General features: G+C 61.5%; 1 protein-coding gene across 1 annotated transcript in view; it reads right to left on the bottom strand.

Moving 5' to 3' along the window:
* The window catches only part of LOC134433587 (neurexin-2-like), a 45,867-nt gene extending 28,343 nt beyond the window's left edge, over positions 1-17,524 (bottom strand). The window contains 16 exon segments of the mRNA XM_063182403.1: positions 3-41; positions 44-112; positions 1,043-1,090; positions 1,093-1,206; positions 1,209-1,268; positions 1,271-1,396; positions 1,399-1,477; positions 2,238-2,279; positions 2,281-2,400; positions 6,578-6,601; positions 8,736-8,987; positions 8,989-9,038; positions 10,859-10,924; positions 11,305-11,334; positions 13,362-13,382; positions 16,211-17,524. Of these exon segments, the coding sequence (XP_063038473.1) occupies positions 3-41; positions 44-112; positions 1,043-1,090; positions 1,093-1,206; positions 1,209-1,268; positions 1,271-1,396; positions 1,399-1,477; positions 2,238-2,279; positions 2,281-2,400; positions 6,578-6,601; positions 8,736-8,987; positions 8,989-9,038; positions 10,859-10,924; positions 11,305-11,334; positions 13,362-13,382; positions 16,211-17,129 (2,059 nt within the window). The 5' untranslated portion in view covers positions 17,130-17,524.
* Positions 17,525-17,530: the final 6 nt, after the last annotated feature.

Here is a 17,530-nt window from a genome sequence, read left to right as displayed (position 1 = left end):
GCCCGCGCGGCCCTCGGGGAGCCCCCCCAGGTACAGCTCGGCCCCACGTCCAGAACGTCGCGGTCCCCGCTGGCCAGGAAGGGCGTGCTGCGGCTGTTGACCGACACCGAGCCTGGGGACAGCCAGAGGGGGTGGCAGGGGATGGCGGGGGACGGCGGGGGGACACGCGGGGATGTCAGGGACAGCGGGGGGAGAATGGGGGGAGGAGTGAGGGGACAATGGAGGGACAGCGGGGGACAATGGAGGGACAGCGAGGGGACACGTGGGGATGTCAGGGGACAGCGGGGACAGCGGCGGGGCAGCGGGGGTAGAGTGGGGGACAGCGGGGGGAGAATGGGGGGAGAGTGAGGGGACAGCAGAGGACAATGGGGACAGCAGTGGGAGAGTGGGGGGAACAGTGAGGGGACAACAGGAGGCAGTGGGGGACAGCAGGGGACGGGGGGAACAGCGGGAGACAGCGGGGTGACAGTGTGGGACAGTGGGGAGAGGGTGAAGGGACATCAGGGGACAGCAGGGGGACATCAGGGGACAGCGCAGGGACATCAGGGGAGAGTGGTGACAGTGGGGAAATCAGGGACAGGGGAGGGAGAGTGAGGGGGCAGCAGGGAGAGCAGGGACAATGGGGGACAGCGGGGGACAATGAGGGGACATCAAGGACATCAGGGGACAGCGAGGGGACAGTGGGGGACAGAGGGTGCATGGCAAAGGGGGGGGATAACAGGGACACCCTGCCCCAGCAGCCCTGCACACACCGGCACACCCTTCGCACACCTGCGGCATCCCCCCTCACACACCTGCACACCTCTGCACACCTGCCCCCCCAGTGCACACCTACACACCCCTCCCCACACACCTTCACACACCCGCACACCCTTTGCACACCCGACCCACCCCCGGCCCCCTCACCTTTGCGCCCGTCGCGCCGCACGTCCCTCCCTTCACACCTCTGCACACCTGCACACCCCTCCCCACACACCAGCCCGCCCTTCGCACACCCGCACACCTTTTGCACACCCTTTGCACACCCGAAACCCCCCCTCACCTTTGCGCCCATCGCGCTGCACGTCCACGTGGCACCACTCTCCGTCGTGACCTTGCGGGCGCTGGCGCGGAGCCGCAGCCCGGCCGCGCCCATGCCCAGCAGCAGGTACAGGTGCCCGTCCAGCAGCTCCAGCGCCAGGAAATCGGGGGGCGGCGGGGGCGGCCTCGGGGGGCCGGGGGGTCGCGGGGGGGTCCCTGCCCGAAGAGCAGCACCCCGTTGGGCTCGTGGTGCGGAAATCGAAGGAGACGGAGCCGGCGCGGGCCGGGCGCCAGGTGGGCAGCGCCAGGTGCGCCTGGGGGGTGGCGAAGGTGACGGGGTCCAGCGCCGGGGGGGGGTCGCAGTGGAAGAGCAGCGCCCGTGCAGCGTCACCCGCGCGTCCCCTTCCTGCGCCAGCCGCGACAGCTCCAGCTTGAAGTCGTTGTTCTTGTAAACCACCTGGGGAAGGGGTGGGGACAGGTGAGGTTTGGGGGGGTTTGGGGGTGTTCGACATCCCCCGGTGCTGCTGTACTGAGGTGTCACCTGGAACGCCCCTGGGGACACGCACAGGTGAGTCGGGGGTCCCTAAAATGTGACCCAGAGCCCCTGGGGACACACTCAGGTGAGTCTGGGGTCCCTAAAATGTGACCCAGAGTACCCTGGGTACACAGGTGAGTCTGGGGTCCCCAAAATGTGACCCAGAGTCCCCTGGGTACACACTCAGGTGAGTCTGGGGTCCCTAAAATGTGACCCAGAGTACCCTGGGTACACACTCAGGTGAGTCTGGGGTCCCCAAAATGTGACCCACACCCTTGGGGACACACTCAGGTGAGCCGGGGACTCGTGGATGTCCCCAAAAAGCTCCTGGGGACAGGCACAGGTGAGTCGGGGGGTCCCCAAAATGTGACCCCTGGCCTCTGGGGACATGCACAGGTGAGTTGGGGGTCCCTAAAATGTCCCCCATGGCCCCCAGAGACATACACAGGTGAGTCGGGGGTCCCCAAAATGTCACCCAGAGTCCCCTGGGGACACACACAGGTGAGCTGGGTGTTCCCAAAATGTGACCTACACGTGAGTCGGGGGTCCCCAAAACGTCACCCCCACCCCCAAGAACACCCACAGGTGAGTCGGGGGAGCCTCTACCTCTCCCCCCACCCCAAACACCCGGACCCCTCCCCATCTGACCACGACGGGGGCGGTCCCGAGCCCCCAGACTCACGTCCTTGAGGCAGCCCATGAAGTTGTTGCTGACGGGGGACCCCTGGCAGGTCGGCGGTGTTGGGGGACCCCCCCACGTAGAAGAAGTCGTCGGAGCCCAGCATGGTGAAATCCTCCTGCGTGTAGCCCGTGGTGGTCAGGATGCCGTCCACGGAAATGGTCACCTGGGCGGGGGGGGAGAGCGGCCGCGCTCAGCCGGGACCCCCCGGGCCGGGGCACCCAAAACTGGGGAGGGGGGACACGGGGGACAAAGGGGGACAACGGGGAAAGGGGTGGGGGGTGATGGATGGGGGGGTGAAGGTGAGGGGTGAGGGGGTTTGGGGTCACCTGAGGGGTTTGGGGTCACCTGGGGGGTGATGAGGGGGTGAAGGTGAGGGGTGGGGGGTTTGGGGTCACCTGGGGAGGGTTTGGGGTCACCCGAGGGGTTTGGGGTCACCTGGGGGGGGGGCCGGGAGAGTGGCTGCGCTCAGCCGGGACCCCCCCCAGGCCGGGGCACCCCAAAACTGGGGAGGGGGGACACGGGGGACAAAGGGGACAATGGGGAAAGGGGTGGGGGTGATGGGTGGGATGGGTGGGGGGCTGAGAGTGATGGGTGAGGGGTTTTGGGGTCACCTGGGGAGGGTTTGGGTCACCTGGGGGGGGGTTGGGGGTATGAGAGTGATGGGTGAGGGGTTTCGGGGTCACCTGGGAGGGTTTGGGGTCACCTGGAGAGGTTTAGGGTGACCTGGGGAGGTTTGGGGTCACCTGGGATGGGTTGAGGGGATGAAGGTGAGGGGTGGGGGATTTGGGGTCACCTGAGGGGGTGATGGGGAGGATGAAGGTGAGGGGGGTTGGGGTCACCTAGAGGGGTTTGGGGTGACCTTGGGTGGGTTTGGGGTCACCTGGGGGAGTGATGAGGGGATGAGGGTGAGGGGTGAGGGGGGTTAGGGTCATCTAGAGGGGTTTGGGGTCACCTAGAGGGGTTTGAGGTCACCTGGGGGGTGATGAGGGGGATGAAGATGAGGGGTCGGGGGTTTGGGGTCACCTTGGGAGGGTTTGGGGTCACCTGGGGGGGTGACATGAGACTGGGGAGGCGGAGTCACAAGGGATGGAAGGAGGTGTTGAAGCCCCCCCGGTCTCCAGGTGACCCCCAAGGAGCCCCCCCAGGTGAGAAGGGGGCGGGTGATGAGAGGAGGAGGGGGTGGCACGGAGGTGACACAGGGGGAGGTGACACAGGTGTGACACGGGGGGTGACACAGGGGGAGATGGCACAGGTGTGACACAGGGGGAGATGACACAGGTGTGACACGGAGGTGACACATGGGGAGATGACACAGGTGTGACACAGGGGGTGACACTGGGGTGACACGGGGGGTGACACAGGGGGAGATGACACAGGTGTGACACACAGGGGACACAGATGTGATACGGGGGGGTGACACAGGTGTGACACGGGGTGTCACAGGTGTGACACTGGGGTGACACACGGGGGGTGGCACAGGTGTGACACGGAGGTGACACATGGGAGATGACACGGGGGGTGACACTGGGGTGACACAGGTGTGACACGGGGGGTGACACGGGGGGTGGCGCAGGTGTGACACGGGGGGTGACACTGAGGTGACACGGGGGGTGACACTGGGGTGACACACGGGGGCTGGGGGGGTTAGTATCGAGTTTTGGGGGTCCCGGGGCAGAAGAAAGCTCAGACACAAACGCGGTCGTTAGTGGGGGCAGCGTGCACAGGTTGTGCCAGGGGCGTGCACAGGTGTGCCAGGGGAGCGTGCACAGGTGTGCCAGGGGGCGTGCACAGGTGTGCAAGCACGTGCAAAGGGGGGTAGGGGGCGTGCAAGGAGGGGGGCGTGCAAGGGTGCGGGGGGAACCTGGGGGGACGGGGGCAGCCCCACAGTATCTTGCACACGCGTGGGAGCACGCGCACCTGCACACACCTGCACACACACCTGGTGTGACCCTCACAAACCCACACACACCTCTAGTGACCCTTACACACCTGTACACACACCTGTACACCCCTTTTCACACCTGCACGCTCCTTTACACACCTGCGCACACTTTTACACTCCTTTGCACGCCTGTACACACCTGCACTCACCTTTAGACACCTGCACACTCCTGTACACAACCGCACTCACCTGTGCACACTTGTACACACCTTCTCACACCTGTACACACCTGCACACCCTTTTGCACACCTGCACACACACCTGCACTCACCTGTACACACCTGCACACCTGTACACACCTGCCACTTCTTTGCATACCTATACTCACCTGCACTCACCTGTACACACTTGTACACACCTGCACACACACCTGGTGTGACCCTCACACACCTGCACACACCTGTACACACCTGTACACACCTACACTCACGTGCACACACCTGCACACCCCTTTGCACACCTGCACACACCTTTGCACACCTGTACACACCCATACACACCTTTGCACACCTGTACACACGTGTACACACCCATACACACCTTTGCACACCTGCACACACTCATACACACCTTTGCACACCTGTACACACCCCTACACACCTTTGAACACCTCTGCACACCTGCACACACCCATACACACCTTTGCACACCTGTACACACCTGTACACACCTCTCACGCCCCCCAGCCCCTCCCCCCGCGGGGGGGCGGCCCCGGTGCCCCCTGGGCGGGTTGGGGGAGGGGCGGGGTGGGGGAGGGGCTGAGGAGGGGTCTCAGGCAGGGGGGGTGGGGGAGGGGTCAGTGTTAGTCAGGCCGTGCAGGGGGCGTGGCCAAGCACGTGCGGGGGGCGTGGCTCAGGCAGCGGGGCCCCGCCCCCAGCCCGGGTGGGAGGGGCTTTGTGGGGGGGGAGGGGCGGCCCCGCTGCCTGCGCGGGATTGGGGGAGGGGGCGGGAGGGGGCGGGGATGGGGGAGGGGCGGCAGCTTGTCCTGAAAACGCCGTTTCCGTCCTCGATTTGGGGAGGGGGGGGCGACACCCACCCCCTCAAAAAATAAAAATTTGTTCAAATTCCCCCTTTTGAATCGCCTGGGCGGGGTTTGGGGTGAAGGCGGCTGGTTTTGGTAAAATGGGGGAAAATTCAAAGGAATCGTCCCAAAATGGGGAGGGGGGTGGGGGTCCCCAAGGCCCTTCTGCGAGTGACCGGTGGATTTTGGGGGAACCCAAATTTTGGGGTGGTTTGGGGGCTTTTGAAGCTGTGCTTGGCCATGAGGGAGCAGATGGGAGCAAACTGTCCAAAATCCCGGGAATTCACCCCAAAATGAGGCGTTTGGGGCTCCATCCTGCACCTGACCCACGCTGGGTTTTTGGGGGGAAATTATGGAGAATTTGAGGCTTGGCTGTTTTTGGGGGTGGGATTGGTGTCAAATTGCTCCAAATCCCAAAAAATCAACCCCAAAATTGGGTCTGGGAATCCCTAAAAACTTCCAGAGGGAAATGAGCCCAACCCGGGCCGGTTTTTGGGGTGAAACCGGCGGGTTTGGGACCAGGGAGCTGCAGCTGTGCACTGGATCGTGAGAGGGGAAAAAAATTGTCCAAAATTTCTAAAATTCATCCCAAAATGGGGGAGTGGGAGCCCCACATCATCCCCTTGGGGAAAATCAACAACTTCTGAGCCCGGCCTGACTTTTGGGCGGAAATCAGTCGGTTTTGGCATTGGGATGTACAGGTGTTTATCCAATCACCCAAAATCCCAAAATTCCCTAATTCACACCAAAACAGGGACCCCACACTGCCCTCATTGAGAAAATCACCCTCAAAAAGGATTTTTTTGGGGGGAAAATCAGCTATTTTTGGCATGAGGGAGGCGATGCTCCACCACAAAATGGCGGATGGCTGAAAATTGCCCTAAATCCTCAAATTCACCCCAAAACAGCAGGAGTTGAACCCTCTTGAGAAAAAACATCACTGTCCTGACCCCAGATAAGGATTTGTTGGTGGAAAATCAGCTCATTTTGGCACGAGGGAGCCGTAACTCAGCCACAAGATGGCAGACGGTTTAAAATTGCCCAAAACCGCTAAAACTCACCCCAAAAACGGGGCGGCAGACGGGTTCTGCCCCCATCGAGCACCACCCGCCCCCTCAGGAAGGATTTTTGGTGGGATGGGAGGAAGAGGAGGGTGAGGTAGAATCAGCTCTCATTTATTGTGCCGCGATGGGAGGGAGGCGCGGCCAAAGCTCGGCCTGCGGAGATGGCGGATGAAAATTTTTTTTTTTTTTGTTTTTTTTTTTTTTTGCCCAAAATCCCCCGGATCGGCCCCAAAAGGTTGGGAGTCGGGGGCCACACGGCGAAGCCAAGGAGTAACAATAGAGTGATAACTACCAGGTAATGCAGTTTGTTTACCATAGCGTGTCCGATCCCTGCGTGCTGGCGGCGAGAGAAGGACAAAACACAAACGTGACGTTTTGGGGGGGGGTTTTGGGTTTTTTTTTGGTTTTCTTGGGGGTTTTTTTAGGGTTTTTTTTGGGGGTTTTTTGGGGGTGTTTTTAGGTTTTTTGGGGGTTTTTTGGGGGGTTATTTTGGGGAGGTTTTTGGGTTGTTTTTGTTAAAAGGGGGGGGCCCCCCCAGGATTAGTGGGAGGTTAGTGGGGGGGGGCCCCGCGGGGTGGGGGAGGGGGGAAGCGTGTTAGTGGCACGCGCACACACAGGGGGGGAGGGGCGTGGCACGAGGAGGGGGGGTGGGGGTGGGGAGGGGCGGCGCCCACCTTGGGGGGGAGGGGGGAGAGAAGCAGAAAGTTGTCATAAAATGGGGGGGGGGGGGAATCCCTGAACTCCACCGGTCACCCCCCTGTGGGGGTTGGGCAGAGACCCCTCCCCTCATGGTGTGTCCAGTGCTCCCAGTTTGGGAGGGTCCATGGAACCAGTGCTCCCAGTTGGGGAGAGATCCTGCTGTCGGCGCTGCCGGCGGGATGGTTGAGCAGCATGTCCAGTGCTCCCAGTGCTCCCAGTTGGGTGCTCCAGCAAGACACCCAGTGCTCCCAGTGCTCCCAGTTGGGGAGATGGCCAAGGTACTGGTGCTCCCAGTTGGGTGGTTGATAAAGACACCCCGTGCTCCCAGTGCTCCCAGTTGGGTGGTTGATAAAGACACCCAGTGCTCCCAGTTGGGTGCTCGGCCAATGTGTCCATCACCCCCAGTTGGGTGGTTGACCAGCACAACCAGTGCTCCAGTTGGGGACGAGATTGAGGAACCCATTGCTCCCAGTATGCCCAGTTGTCTGTTTAACTGAACACCCAGCGCTCCCAGTTGGGGAGCTGCCCATGGTACTGGTGCTCCCAGTTGGGTGGTTGATGAAGACACCCATCACTCCCAGTGCTCCCAGTTGGGGAGCTGGCCAAGCTAACTGGATTTCCTGGTCGATTGGTAGTCCAAGACAACCAGTGCTCCCAGTTGGGCAGTTGACCAAGATGCCCATCGCTCCCAGTGCTCCCAGTTGGGGAGCTCAGCAAAATGCTTGGTGGTGCCAGCTGGGGTGCTTGGCCAAGAGTGCCATCCCAGTGCTCCAGTTGGAGGTTGATCAATGCAACCAGTGCTCCCAGTTGGGGAGCTGCCCAAAGCTCCCAGTGCTCCCAGTTGGGGAGTTGACCAAGCCAACCATTGCTCCCAGCACTCCAGAGCTTCCAGTGCTCCCAGCTGGGGAGTGGCCCAAGCCACTCATCGCTCCCAGTGCTCCCAGTTGGGGGGCTGATCAAACCAACCATCTCTCCCAGTGCTCCCAGTTGGGGAACTACCCAGGGCTCCCAGTGCTCCTAGTTGGGCAGTTGAACAAGACAACCATCGTTCCCAGTGCTCCCAGTTGGGGAGTTGACCAAACCAACCATCACTCCCAGTTGGGGAGCTGATTAAACCACCCATCTCTCCCAGTGCTCCCAGTTGGGGAACTGCCCAAGGCTCCCAGTGCTCCCAGTTGGGGAGCCACCCAATGCAACCAGTGCTCCAGTTGGGGGGCTGATCAATGCAACCAGTGCTCCCAGTTGGGGAGTTGACCAAACCACCCCTCTCTCCCAGTGCTCCCAGTTGGGGAGTTGATCAAACCAACCATCACTCCCAGATGGGGACTTGCTGAAGGCTCCCAGTGCTCACAGTTGGGGAGCTCCCCAAGCCACCCATCTCTCCCAGTGCTCCCAGTTAGGGAGTTGACCAAGCCAACCATCATTCCCAGCTGGGGAGCTGCCCAAAACTCCCAGTGCTCCCAGTTGGGAACCTGCCCAAACCACCCCTCTCTCCCAGTGCTCCCAGTTGGGGAGCTGACCAAGCCACCCATCACTCCCAGTTGGGGATCTGATCAAACCAACCATCTCTCCAGTGCTCCCAGTTGGGGAGTTGCCCAAAGCTCCCAGTGCTCCCAGTTGGGGAGCTGATCAAACCCACCATCTCTCCCAGTGCTCCCAGTTGGGGAGCTGATCAAACCAACCATCTCTCCCAGTGCTCCCAGTTGGGGAGCTCGCTGCGCTGACCCCTTGACCGACCACCCACCCTCCCCTCCCTCCCCTCCCCGCCGTACCTGCCGCAGGTTGCGCGTGACGCGCACGTGGTGCCAGCCGCCGTCGTGGAACTTGCCGTTGACGGGCTCCACCAGCGCCTCGAAGGCGCCGGCGCCCAGGTTGATGACGAGCCACACGGCGCCGGCCTTGAGCGACAGGTTGAGGAAGTCAGCGGCGCGGCCGGTGTGCAGCAGGAGCCCGTGGCGCTGCCGCGTGCGGAACGCCAGCGCCAGCTCGTCCGCGCTGCTCTGCACCGGCGACCGCGACACGTCCGTAGCAGAAGAACTCGCTGCCCCGGAACGTGGCCACGTACTCGGCGCGGCCTGGCGGTGGGGACAGCGGGGACGCCGTGTGGGGACGGTGGAGCGGGAGGTTGTCAGAGGGGGTGTGGTGTGGGGGGGTGATGGTGGGAGGTGGTGAAAGGGGGTGGGGGGTTGTGATGAGGAGGGGGCATGGGGAGGTTGTGGTGGGGACATTGTGATGGGGACATCGTCATGGAGATGTTGTGGTGGGGACATCATGGGGACATTGTGATGGGGTCATTGTCATGGAGATGCTGTGGTGGGGACACCATGGGGACATTGTGATGGGGACATTATCATGGAGATGCTGTGGTGGGGACACCATGGGGACATTGTCATGTGAACATTGTCATGGAGATGTGTGGTGGGGACGTCATGGGGACATTGTCACGGGGACATTGTGATGTGAACATTGTCATGGAGATGTTATGATGGTGATGTTGTCATGGGGATGTTATCATGGAGATGTTGTCATGGGGATATTGTGATGGGGACGTCATGGGAACGTTGTCATGGAGATGTTATAATGGGGACATTGTCATGGGGATATTGTCACAGGGACGTTGTCATGGGAAGGTTGTGATGGGACATTGTGATGAGGACATTGTCAAGGGGACATTGTCAAGGGGACACTGTAATGGAGATATTATGATGGGGATGTTGTCATGGGGACGTTGTGACGGGGACTTTGTCATGGGAACATTGGGACATTGTCATGGGGACGTTGTGGTGGGGACACTGTGGTGGGTACATTGTCATGGGCACCTTGGCATGGGGACGTTGTGGTGGGGACGTTGACATGGGGACGTTGTCATGAGTTGTGATGGGGACATTATCATGGGACATTGTCAAGGAACGCTGTGATGGGGACATTGTCATGGAGATATTATGATGGGGATGTTGTCATGGAGACATTGTCATGGGGACATTGTCATCATGGGGACACTGAAATGGGGACCGTGAACCAGGGACGTGGCCATGGGGACTTTCCAACGAGGACATCATCACAGGGACATTGCACCGAGGACCTGGCAATGGGGACTTTGGCATGAGGACACGGTGATAGGGACCTCACCATGGGGACATTACTGTGGGGACATCGCCATGGGGACATTGCACAAGGACATTTTTATGGTGTCCCAGGTGTGTGCTAGGGGTTCCTCAGAAGTTCTGGGGTGTCCCAGATGTGCCCAGGTGTGGGGTTTGGGGGTTCCAGGTGTGCGCTGGGGGTTTGGGGGTTCCTGAGAAGTTCTGGGGTGTCCCAGGTGTTAACAGGTGTGGGGTTTGGGGGTTCCAGGTGTGCGTTGGAGTTTGGAGGTTCCTAGGAGGTTCTGGGAGGTCCCAGATGATTCTGGGTGTCCCAGGTGTGCACAGGTGTGGAGTTTGGGGGTTCCAGGTGTGTGCTGGAGGTTTGGGGGTTCCTGAGAAGTTCTGGGGTGTCCCAGGTGTTAACAGGTGTGGAGTTTGGGGGTTCCAGGTGTGCATTGGAGTTTGGAGGTTCCTAGGAGGTTCTGGGAGGTCCCAGATGATTCTGGGTGTCCCAGGTGTGCACAGGTGTGGGGTTTGAGGGTCCTGGAGTTTCTGGGGTGTCCCAGGTGTGCACAGGTGTGGGGTTTGGGGGTTTCAGGTGTGCGCTGGAGGTTTGGGGGTTCCTCAGAAGTTCTGGGTGTCCCAGGTGTGCACAGGTGTGGGGTTTGGGGGTCCGGGAGTTTCTGGGGTGTCCAGGTGTGCACAGGTGTGGGGTTTGGGGGTCCCAGGTGTGCACTGGGGATTTGGGGTTCCTGGGAGGTTCTGGAAGGTCCCAGGTGGTTCTGGGGGGGTCCCAGGTGACCCTCACTGACCTTTCGCTGCCTGCTGGATCTCACCGGCGCCGCGGCCGGGCCCCCCCTCGGCGACCTCGGCGGGCCCTGGGGGAGGGGCGCGTCAGGGCGGGGCCCAGGTGTGCCCAGGTGTGCCCAGGTGTGTCCCCTCCCCCCAACCCCCCCTCGGTCCTCGTGCAAGGACCCCTCCCCCACCCCGTGCAGGGACCCCCCCCCCCAAGCTCCTCCTATGGGGGGAGGGGTCACAGCCCCTCCCCCATCCTCCCCCCCCATTGCACGAGGGGCCGCCCCCTCCCCTTCCCCTCCCCCTCCCCTCCCCCCCCCCGTCCCCGTGCGAGGCGGCCGCCCCTCCCCCCCCGTGTCGCACGAGCCACAGACACGATGGGGGGGGGGATGGGGGGTGGGGGAGGGGCGAGGATGATGAGGGTGATGAGGGGTGGGGGAGGGGCCCGAGGGCGCGTCTTTACCTTGGCCGGTGACTCGCAGGTGGGCGGGACCTGGGGGGGAGGGGAGGGAAGGGGGGGTGGGGGAGGGGCGTGGAAAGGCGCGGGGGGGAGGGGCGGGAGAACGGAAAGCAAAAGTGGCGGGAAAAGGGAAAATTTGGGGGGAAAAAACGGGAAAAGGGTAAAACTCGGAGAGGGGAGAAATGGGGGGGAAAAGGGAAATTGGGGGAGGAAATAAAAATAATGAAAGGAAATGAAAGGGAGGGGAATGAGAGAAAAGGGGGAAAATATAAAAAAATAGAGAAAAAAAAGGAAGAAAGGAAAAGGAGGAAAGGAGGGAAAGGGGTGAAAGCGGGGAAAAAGGGAGGAAAAAGAGGAAAAAAGTGAAAAGGGTCAAAGCAAGGGAAAGGAGGAAATTGATAAAAAGGGGAAGTCAGCAGCACAAGGGAAAAGAGAAAAGGAAAAAAAAAAGGGAAAAAAGTGGGGGAAATTAAAACAATTCTAAAAGGGGAAATCATCAAAGAGGGAAAATAAAGAAGAAAAAGACCAACGAAGGGAAGGGGAAAATGAAGGCGAAAAAAGAACTCTGATATAAACGGAGGAAATATTCAAATTTATTGAAAAAATAGTTTTAAAAGGAAAAATAATTACATGAGGAGATAATGATAAAAAAAGTACAAAGATATTAATTAATTAACGTGGAGAAGAATAAAAAAAGGAAAATAATGAACTGGAAAATAACTCTAAAAGGGGAAATACCTTAAAGAGTAGAAAATCCATTAAAAGAGGGAAATAATCAAAAATAAAGGGAAAATCACGAGAAAAGGAAAAATATTAAATAAACGCTATTAATAAAAAAGGGAAAATAATCTAAAAAAAAGGAAAAACAATGAAAAAGCCAAAATAACGGGAAATGTCAAAGAAAAAAGGGGGAAAAAAAGGAAACAGTAAAGGAAAGCAGCAAATGGGAAAAATAGGGGGAAATGGAATGAAAGAGAAATTAATTAAAAATATAAACGTAATTTAAAAAAAAATCAGAATTAAAAAAATTAAAAATTAACCAAAAAACCCAAAATGACCGAAAGGCCCGAGCGGCCCCGGGGGGGGTTTGGGGGGTGGGGGAGGGGCCCCGGGTGGGGGAGGGGCCCCGTCACAACTTAAACCTCCTTTAACTTGTGACGGCATCGGGCGATGCCGGGGGGAGGGGTTGGGAGGGGCGGAGGGCGGGGACAAGCGCGGGGGGGGCGGGGCCACGCGGGAAGCGCCGCCCCTGACCTTTTTCACCCCCCCCCCGGGCGCTTTCCGCGGGTTTTTCCCCTTTTTCCGAGGTTTTTCGGGGAAAAGCCGGGGGTGGGGGAGGGGATGAGACACGGGGGGGCGGGGCCGCCCCTGGCGCGGGGACCCTCCCCCACCCCGGGGCCCTCGTGCGGGGCACGTGGGGGGTAAGCCCCGCCCCTCAAACTGGCCACGCACCCTCCAATAAACCACGCACCGCCCCTTTCATTCCCTCGTGCAAGCCCCGCCCCTCGATCTGGCCACGCCTCCTTCAATAAACCACGCTCTGCCCCTTTCAAACTCTCGTGCAAGCCCCGCCCCTTGGGACTGAGCTCAGCCAATCCACGGCAGCCTCATCGCTCCCACCTCCTAGTGGCTGCCGGCGCCGCTGTAATTTGCATATCTCCGCCCCCACCCCGTCACACACGCTGCATTGGCTCGGCCGTGCCGGTTTCATTTGCATATCGCTCTCCTATTGGGCCCTCAGTGGAGTGACGTCATGGCTTGGGGGAGCCGCATGGCTCCGCCCCCTGCACGAACGTCACGGAGCCACGTGCTCTGCACGAGCGCCAAGCCCGCCCCTCGCCGCTATTTTTGCATAACCCACGCCCACTGCCGCACAGGCCACGCCCCTCTGAATCAATTCCCGCGGGATTTGCACACCTGGAGCCGGGGCACGCCTCTTGCACAACACCTGAGCCAGGCCCCGCCCATTTCAGCTGTCACACGGGGCTTTGCACGGCCACGCCCCCAAATCCCCGCCCCCCCAAAATGCCCCTCCCCCCAGAATCCCCTCCCCCACTCACCTTCCACCGCGGGTTCTTCCTCTGGGGGTCCCGGGGGGCAGCAGGGAGGGAGGGGCAGAGCATTAGTGCCCAGGTGTGTCCCCGAGCCCCACCCGCGCCGCGTCCGTGTGGCCCCACCCCGTGACCTCGGGTTGACCTTGGGGGCGGGGCACAGTGGGATGGGGGGGGAGGGGTTTGCACGCCCCAGTGGGATTTGCACGCCCCGAGCGGGGATTTACACGCCCTGTGCACACCCCACGTCCCTCACGGCGCCCCATAGCACCCGTGTACCCTATAGGGCTCCCTACAGGCACCTTGCACCCTATAGGGCACCCCACAGGAGCCCAGCGCCCTATAGGGCATCCCATAGCACCCCAGCACCTTATAGGGCACCCCAAAGTGACCCAGCACCCCACAGGGCACCCCAAAGGGACCAGCACCCCACAGGGCACCCCATAGCATCCCAAACACTCTATAGAGCACCCTACAAGCACCCATAGGGCACGCCATAGCACCCCAGCACCCTATAGGGCACCCCACAGGTACCCAGCACCTTATAGGGCACTCCAAAGGGACCCTGCACCCTATAGGGCACCCTGCAGGAGCCCAGCACCCCATAGGGCACTCCATAGCACCCCAACACTCTATAGGGCACCCTACAGGAGCCAGCACCCTATAAGTCACCCCATAGCACCCCAGCACCCTATAGGGAAGCCCAAAGGGACCCTGCACCCCACAGGACACCCTATAGGGACCCCACACACCCATAGGGCACCCTATAGCACCCCAGCACCCCATAGGGCACCCTATAGCACCCCATAGGGCACTCTATACATCCCCTGCACCCCACAGGACACCCTATAGGGACCCCACACCCCACAGGCCCCCCCCAGCACCCCAGGGCCCTCCCAGTCCCCTCCACCCCACCCCCCATCGCTGTCCCCCCTCAAGGACGCGGCGGGAGCATCCGGCAGTGCCGTGACAACCGTCGCCAGGGAGACAGGCCCGGGTGTCTCCATGGCAACGGGTACCCAGCCCCGGCGGCACCATGGCAACCGGCCCTGGCAACGCGCCCGGAGGATGCTGTCGCCACGGTGACGCCGGGGGATGCTGTCACCATGGTGACACCGGTGGTTGTCCCCGTGTCGGCACGAGGGTGGGATGGCACGAGAGACCCCCGGGGCCACGCCCGGCTTGGCACTGTCACCGTCACCGTCACTGTCACCGCGGGGACACCCAGCCCACGGCAGGGCGTGCCATCGCACAGGAGCATGCCAGGGGGTGGGGACAGGCAGGGACACCGGGGCGTGTGGGGACACCGGGAGGGGTAAACACGGGGGGTGACATCGTGGGTGGGGGTCCCCCCAAACCTCCGTGTCACCCCCAGAGGGTCACCAGGGTCACACGAGGACACACGAGGGCACGGGGGATGTGGGAAATGGGGTGGGGGAGGACACTGAGGGTGTGAGGACAGGGGGACACCAAGGGGACAAGAGGACATGGAGGGACATGAGGAGAGGGGGACAAGAGGACATGGAGGGATGTGGCACAAGGGACAAGAGGACATGGGGGACACCAGGGCATGGAAGGACAAGAGGACATGAAGGGATGTGAGGACAGGAGGACACTGGGGAGGACAAGAGGACATGGAGGGACATGAGGACAGGGGACACCAGAGAGGACAGGAGGACATGGAGGGATATAAGGACAGGAGGACAAGAGGACATGGAGGGACATGAGGACGGGGATACCAGGGCGTGGAAGGACAAGAGGACATGGAGGGACGGTGGGACAGGGGGACACCGGGGCGTGGAAGGACAAGAGGACATGGAGGACATGGGGTCGTGTGTGGATGTGCATCATCTCAAGGCAAGGAGAGACAGCAGACGTGAGAAATGGCAGGAGGACATGAGGACACCAGGGGATTGGTGACACCAGGAGGACACGAGGATGGGTGACACAAGGACGCGAGGACCTGGAGAAGCACATGGGGAGTGGGGTGAAAGGACACGGGGTGACACACGGGCAAGAGGACAGAGGGACGTGTGACACCAGGAGGACACGAGGACATGGAGCAACTCAAGGACACACCACCAGGAGGACACAGAAGGGACACAGAACCCCACAAGGGTGGAAGAACATGGGAGCACATGACATGAGGACACCGTGACACAAGGACACCGTGACACGAGGACACCATGACACAAGGACACCATGACATGACAATTAGATGCCGTGGGTGTGTCCAGTGCCACCAGGACAGGAAGGACACAAGGACACACAACAAACGCCATGAGGACACAAAGCCACAGAGGAGCTCAAGGACAAAATGACACCAGGATGTCATGGAGGGACAAGGAGCACCCAAGGCCCAACGCCAGGAGGACGTGGGATGTGGAGGACACGAGGACATGAGGACATGGAGATGTGGAGGACACGATGAGACGAAGGATGGGAGACGTGGAGGACACGATGACACGAGGATGGAAGATGTGGAGGACAGAAGGACAGGAAGATGTGGAGGACAATGACATGAGGACATGCAAGGCCAAGAGACATGGAGAAGCAACAAGAACACCCAAAACCATGGATGGAGAGACACAAAGCCACCCAACACCATGACGGAGGACACGAGGACATGGTGACACACAGAAACCACAGCCATGAAGATGGACACTCCATGGAGAGACACCAGGAGGTGACAACAGAAGGACACGCAACTCCACAGAGATGGAGAAAACCCTCAAGGACGCGATGACCCCGAGACACGGAGACACCCAACACCGCGAAACCACGGAGAAACACAAGGACGCGAGACCCCAAGCTGCTCCTGCGCCCACCCCACCCCTCCTTCCTCGCCGCGCCCTCACCTTCCTCGCAGAAGGGCCCGCGGTGGCCGGTGCCGGCGCAGTCCGCAGCGGGGCTCCCCACGGCGCAGGGTGCAGCGGCCGCCGTGGGCGCAGGGCGGGTGGTGGGCGCAGCGCTCGTCGCCGTCGCCCCGACCCCCTGGGCGCCCAGCAGCGCGGCCGGCGCGTCGCCCACCCGCAGGTCGGCCACCCACCCGCGGAAGGGCGGCTCGTACTTGACGGTGCTGAGCGTCAGCGCCGAGAGCCGCACGTCGGGCGGGATGCCGCCGACGAAGAGGTCGCTGGCCACGGCCATGTCGGGCCGCTTGGAGCGCACGGCGGCCGCCCGCGCCTCGCCGTCCACGGCCAGCGCCGCGTGCCGCGCCTGCCGCGTCAGCAGCACCGCGTGCCAGCGGCCGTCGCTGACCGGCGCCGGCGGCTCCAGCGTGGCCGGCTCGGCGCAGGCGATGGCGAAGCGCAGCCGCAGCCGCCCCTCGGCCACCAGCAGCTCCAGGAAGTCGCAGTTGCCGCCGTCGTCCAGGTAGAGCAGCAGCGCCCGCGTCACGTTGGTCTTGAAGCGGAAGCTGAGCTGGCCCCCCCGCGCCCGGCGCCCACCGCCCGTAGCGCGCCCACCTGCCCCGGGGCGCCGCCGAACTCCAGCGCCGAGCCGCGGGCGCAGGGCAGCAGGAGGGAGCCCAGGGTCAGCAGCACCAGCCCCAGGCGGGCGCCGAGGGGATTTGGGCACGCGGGCAGGGGGCTGGGTGGCCCGGGTGGGCACGAGGGGTTGGTGGCGCTCGGTGCCCGGGCAGCGTCCCTTCGTTGTGGTGCCCATGGGGACCCTCAAGTCTGGAGGGCCGGGCTTGGCATTGGTGTCTCGGGGGTCCGCGGGGCTGCGCTCAGCCACCGGGGCGTGGTGGATGTTCCAGTCTGTGAGAGCCACCATGGCCTGGCCAGCCGGGCTGTCGGGTGGGCCAGGGGGGCTCGGGGGTCCTCGGGGCTTGGTGGACCCTCAAGTCTAAACACACCATGGGTCTTGGTTGACCTTGGCCTCTGGAGGGGCCGTGGGGCTTTGGTTGACCTTGGTCTTTTGGTTGGCCACGGGACCTGGGTGACCTTGGGCTCTTGGGCGTCTTGGAGGCCGGGGAGGGGGCGAGGTCTCTGGTGGCCCTTCACGTTTAAATGACCCATGGAGCCCTGGTTGACCTTAGAGTCCCAAGGGGACGTTGGTGTCGGGCTCTGGGTGCTCCTGGTTGTCCCCAGAACCTCGGCTGGCCACGAGTTCCTGATGCACCTCCATCTCCAGGTGGTCCTGGGTGGCCACGCATGCCAGGTGGGTCACAGAGA

Source organism: Melospiza melodia, unplaced genomic scaffold, assembly GCF_035770615.1.
Source record: "Melospiza melodia melodia isolate bMelMel2 unplaced genomic scaffold, bMelMel2.pri scaffold_208, whole genome shotgun sequence".
NCBI classification, from domain to species: domain Eukaryota; kingdom Metazoa; phylum Chordata; class Aves; order Passeriformes; family Passerellidae; genus Melospiza; species Melospiza melodia.
The sequence above is the reverse complement of the archived record's forward strand: the minus strand, read 5'-3'. Positions and strand labels throughout refer to the sequence as shown.